A 5,342-nucleotide genomic window follows, 5' to 3' on the forward strand; every position below is an offset into this window, starting at 1 on the left:
TATCCACAGAATCCTTCTTAAGAACATTCTTCTGTAATGTGAGTTTCTGTCAAGCAAAGTGCATCAAATCTTGAAATATCTCTTTATGCAGCCAAATCTGAGAGGTGGGCTTTAAGGGAACGAATGTTGAGAAAACCTATATGCATACTTGCAATAGGGTCCAAGTTTTCAAATGGATGTTCTCAACTGAAAGTACAGTGCTCACGCAGCCTGTCCATTTCTACTAAAGCCGACTTGTTCACTTTGATTTTGTCTGCACTAAAGTGACTAACTTCAAACCATCACGTGATGTTGCTCTGCTGAGCATTGTATAAGCATGACCTTGCATGACAGACTTAATATTTGGACGTAGTTCAAGGTTAGCAATACAGTGTTTGTAGGTACTTCCCTGAGACTTGTGAGCAGTTAAGCCAAATGCTAAAACTAAAGGGTACATTGTTCTCTCGACAGGAACTAGACATTCAGATGTGAGTAAGAATGAAACAGTGATGGCCTGAATTGGTACACAATCTTTAAGATGTTGTGGGCTTCTCTTTTTATTTTCTCTTCCAATGCTTGGATCAGAAAACTTTAAGAATACTGTTCCTTTTAAGGTATTAGCACCCTAATGCATTACCTCCGCGTTGAAGAGTATTCAAATAGGCTAGAATTACTGTTAAATACATTGAAAATGAGGGCCATGGGTTCAATCCCCAACTTTTTTTTTTCTTTCTTTTTTTCTTTTAACATTATTTATGTATCTCTCATGTCCCATATGAAAAGAAAAAAGTGTTTAATTTTGAATTTTTAATTTATATAGGTATTTATTGGCTAAATTATGCTAAATCTAGTAATAAATATGGTACCTGATATTTTCAAAGTGTAATATAAACAAAACTAGACGGTAAAGGTATTTCATATTTTACAAGATCAACCAATATACTTTTTACAAATTTAGGGAAACTTTGAAAACAGGAACTCATTTGGGTAAATTTTAAGAATTTTTTTAATTAGGCTCCCTTAGTAGAAAAATGGTCAGACATGTGGTAAAAATGGGTGGGGTAGGGTAACATTTTTATACAGATTTCATAAATTTAAAGTAGAAACCATAATTTTGCTTATGTGGATTGTTAGCTGAATGGTACTATTTGTTTCTTACCAAAACTTCATGGGAAAACATTTTTCATTAGAATGTTATTGCAGATTATTTAAAGGTTCCTCATTTCTAAAAATGGGCCCTCATAACATCCTAGCTTGAGTTCAGAAAAGTGGCCATAACTTGATTTCCGTACAGTAAACTTTGTTTAAATTTTACATACAGGCGTACTTTAAGGTATACATCTGACCTATGATGTCATTTCTTTAGTTCCTGATAGTGCCCATAAGGGTCCTAATACCTTAATGGCTTTTGTTCATCAATGTTTATGAATTCAACTTTTCCAACAACACCATTTACTAGACGGTCAGGAAGATCAATATTCTGTGTGATCATGACAGTAGCTCCAACAGCTATTGTAAGAGTAGACGATAATCCCCCTGTTGAGTATATCTGACTGGTGGTTATTTGTACCGAAACAGTGTTTGTATGCTTATCTCTCTTTGAGTCTATAGCATGTATAGTTACTTTTCCAGGTAAATCTTCTATCATTTGATTATTATATTTTCCTGCTTGATCATTAGTTAAAAACATATTGACTGTGTCATGAGGAAATGAATCAGTTGAAGTATTTTGTAGCTTTTGCAAATTCACTATATCTTCATCCGTGAAGTCCCCTGTCCTTACACGAGAAAGTATGACTGCAAATTCTGGGTCACCCTTCTGTCTAACAATATCAGTAAGCTCATGTAACTGAAAGTGACGAGTCTATAATGAACCGGTCAAGCTTCGTAACCAACTGTTGGTGTGTCCCCAACAGGGTTAAGCTGTAGCAAGTCTCCCACAGCTTAGATCGCCTCACCAGCAAATGGAGTGTTGTAATCTTGAAAGATGTCTTGTAGAGCAAGATGCAGGTTCTGTAAATTCTGTGACCCAAACATTGAGATTTCATCAGCAATTATGAGTTTTAAATTTGCATAAGATGATCGCATCTTGTTCAGTCTTTCAGATCCAATTTTTTGATATTCAGATGATTTTGAAGCTTTGGTTTTAACTGGAAGAGCAAATGCTGAATGAAGAGTTGTCCCATTGATACCTGTTGCTGCTTTACCAGTTGAAGCTGTTAACAAAACTGTTGGTTGATCAGGATTCTGGCCTGGAGTTTTCAGAGCTCTAGTCACTCCATGATAGATTGTATTAACTAGATGGGACTTACCAACACATCCACTCCCACTTAAATAGATATAAAATGGTGGTGGTTTATCTTCAAGTAATCGTGTTTTTGTAGCCCAGTTGAACATAAAATCAAACAGATATTTCTGTTTTTCATTTAGTGTTTGGACAAATTTGTGGAAGTCCTGATCTGCCATCTGGTAAGTTGGAGTTAATGAGAAAGTTTTATTGCTGTTCATTTTTTTAGAATGGTCAACTGGCTGCTTCTCAATTAGTTCAGGGTCAAGGTGACTGTTCATACATCTAACATTGTATTTATTTGCAATGTCTTGTTGTATGTTTGCTGAAACTTGGTCCCATACTTCTGGTAACATTTCACCTGGATCAAATGTATCAATGATATGTTCGACTTCATCATAATACGGCTCATATTGTTTAATTGTAGGTATTATTGTTTCTTTAACTTCTTCAAACTTTTCTTTGTATCCACCATTACATTTCAATTCCTGTTCTGATTTCCAGGGAAGATACAAAAGAAGGAGTCTATGATAATATTCCTCTTCATCTTTTTCTTTGGAGATATAATGATACCTTATTATCTGTGGAGTTTTTCTTCTATACAACTTCCCCATTTTGTCTTTCAACTGTATATATTCTTTAGTTGAATAATCATCAGTTTCTTTTTCACATTCAGGTGCTTCTTCTGATGATCCTTCTGAGGTTTTTGGATACAAAGTTGAAAAATTAGCTACAAACCCTGCCAGGCATTTAATGCATCTGGACGAGCTGCATATTTATCATGTATAGATGGCATGTATATGTCTATGTCACTGTCTTCCAGTGAGTCAAGAATGGCCTTTGGTTTTAGAATGCGTGTTCTATCTTCTTGTTTACCAGTAGGTATGAATATCACAGCTACACTTGACCTCCTTAGTGGAATTGAAAGTGTTCGCATTATGCTTTCATGATGAGAAACCTCTCTTCCCTTCCTTAGTTGGTTAGAGATATGGTACAGTCTATCAGTAATATTTTTGTCTTGAGCCTCTTTACTTGCTTTTCTCATCATTTCTGACATAGTTTTCTCAGGTTTGCACATACATGATGTTATATATATGCAATGCAGGCCCAGATTGATGTAATCATCTGTATGTCCATATTTGACCTGTAATGGAAAGGAATGGATGACTAAATTAATGTACATCAATGATGTTATTATATTCATTTTTATAAATTAATTGTAAATACCAATCAACATAAATTCAAAGGAAAATATGCTATGGTTATAACATAATTATATAAGACTTGCATGCTATTCTGAAGAATCTTTTTTCATAAAAATATGTTGTATTTTCTCTTAAGCTCATACGTTTGCTTTTAAACAAGAGTAAGAAAAATGCTGAAAGGCATACAATAGCAATATATTGAATTAATTGACTGAGGTCTTCAAATTGTAATCTACAACAACAATTTTCTTTTAAAGCAATATTTCTCACCTTAAACACTTCAACAGCACTGGATTGTAATTATTGATATTGACATCTGCTGGTGATCGTTTCATTACTATGTATGTTCTCCTGTGTGCCACTTTTAGAGCCCACTCGTACTGGTCAGGACTTACATTAACCTGCTTTAGAAGCTGTTCCATGGATGGTATGTTATCTGTAGTGATTCCTGCCACAGCTTTGTATACTTTAGTTAGGATAGTGGAAGCTACTGCTTTGTCATCAGAATTATCAGGGACACGAGCAATAACTGAAAATCAATACAAAATATTTTGAAATGTAGCCAGCTTGTTTGTCTATTTAAATAATTTAGTCTAAGAATAAAATTTCAATTTGGCACTTTATCAATTAAATTATCTAGGGCAGCACAATAGCAATGTAATATGTTTTGAAAACAATTAGCCACCCAAACAGCTCACACAATTTGTTCGTGACTTTAAATCATTCAATGTAATGGTTAAACTTTAAGTTGGTATATAAACTACTCAATTTAAGTCACTCAATTTCAGAAAGAATAAATATCAGATAATTTTCATACTTTAAATGATTACCTGTTTTATTACTTGGAGGACGAGGGAAACCAAATCTGCAGATGACACACACATTCTTTTTACAAGTTCGTGTATGATGGTGACGCTGACGCGTGTTAACAAGACTAAATATTTCAGAGTCATCATCAGGTAAGGTACACTTGATGAATTTATCAGCAAAAGATGTAAATGACTCATCAGGATCTACATCTAGCTTTGGAGCATTTTGAACATGTAATGCACTATGGAAATGAGCAGTTCCACGTCCTTGCATTTCCTTTCTGATATCAAAGTTTAATACTTGACCTACTGGATGGGCACCACTAAGTATGACTTTTCCCCACAATTGTTCAAAGATGTAATCAATGTGTCTTGCTACAGTTACTGGATTTCTCTGAAGCCATGAACGTTTGGTTTGCCAGTCCATTCCATTTACTTGTTCCTCAGTAAAACTTTGTCCATACTGTTTACCAACTATTTGAATTATTTCCGGCAAATGAAATTCTGCAGCAGAAGCACTTATAAAAAATGTATAAGGTCCATACTGTCTAAGTTTTGCTAGCATATCCAAATGCATCTGTTGAAAATATTGAGAGGTACCACGAATATTTTTAAATGTGGCAAACAACTGATTTTCAGTGAGAAGTTTTTTGTAATTTATGAGGGTTCTTTAATTCTCCAACATTAATATCTTGATAAAATGATTTTCTTGAAGTTATAGCAATATTTTGTTTAACAGATTCCCTTTCTTAAATATCCAAAGCAGCAAGTGCAACTGGACTTTCAGCAAAACGACTGTCTTTACACAGCAAGCGAGCATTAAAGTACTGTTTTAAGGATAGTTTTACTGGTCGACGTTCATCTACATGGTAAGTGTTTTCCGCAGTTGGAAAAAGAGTTGGAAAGGCCATTGCTTCCCAATATGGTTCCTTACTCACTGACACTGGTGCTTGTCCTTCAGCTGGTGCTAGATTAGGAATTTCATTGGTGTGAACTTCTGTACCATTTATGGGATGGATGCATGTGTCTCCATTGACCTCACGACTGTTGTTCAAATCTGTA

General features: G+C 34.8%; 1 protein-coding gene across 2 annotated transcripts; it reads right to left on the reverse strand.

Moving 5' to 3' along the window:
* Positions 1-1,884: 1,884 nt before the first annotated feature.
* On the reverse strand, positions 1,885-5,035 carry LOC132748840 (uncharacterized). 2 transcript variants are annotated; one of them, XM_060738494.1, is made up of 3 exons: positions 4,302-5,035; positions 3,742-4,000; positions 1,885-3,410 (listed from the first exon to the last, which is right to left on the reverse strand). In XM_060738494.1, the coding sequence occupies exon 3, from the start codon at positions 2,878-2,880 to the stop codon at positions 1,924-1,926; it is 957 nt and encodes a 318-aa protein (XP_060594477.1). In that variant the 5' UTR covers positions 2,881-3,410; positions 3,742-4,000; positions 4,302-5,035; the 3' UTR covers positions 1,885-1,923. Both variants share the same exon structure in this region, with proteins under 2 accessions (XP_060594477.1, XP_060594478.1).
* Between the last annotated feature and the right edge of the window lie 307 nt (positions 5,036-5,342).

This window comes from Ruditapes philippinarum, unplaced genomic scaffold (genome assembly GCF_026571515.1).
Source record: "Ruditapes philippinarum isolate M1 unplaced genomic scaffold, ASM2657151v2 ctg3080_1_1_1_1, whole genome shotgun sequence".
Lineage (NCBI taxonomy): Eukaryota > Metazoa > Mollusca > Bivalvia > Venerida > Veneridae > Ruditapes > Ruditapes philippinarum.

Bases quoted from the DNA above. Each gene is read 5' to 3' on its own strand.
- LOC132748840 (XM_060738494.1), bottom strand. From the start codon at position 2,880: ATGGGGAAGTTGTATAGAAGAAAAACTCCACAGATAATAAGGTATCAT.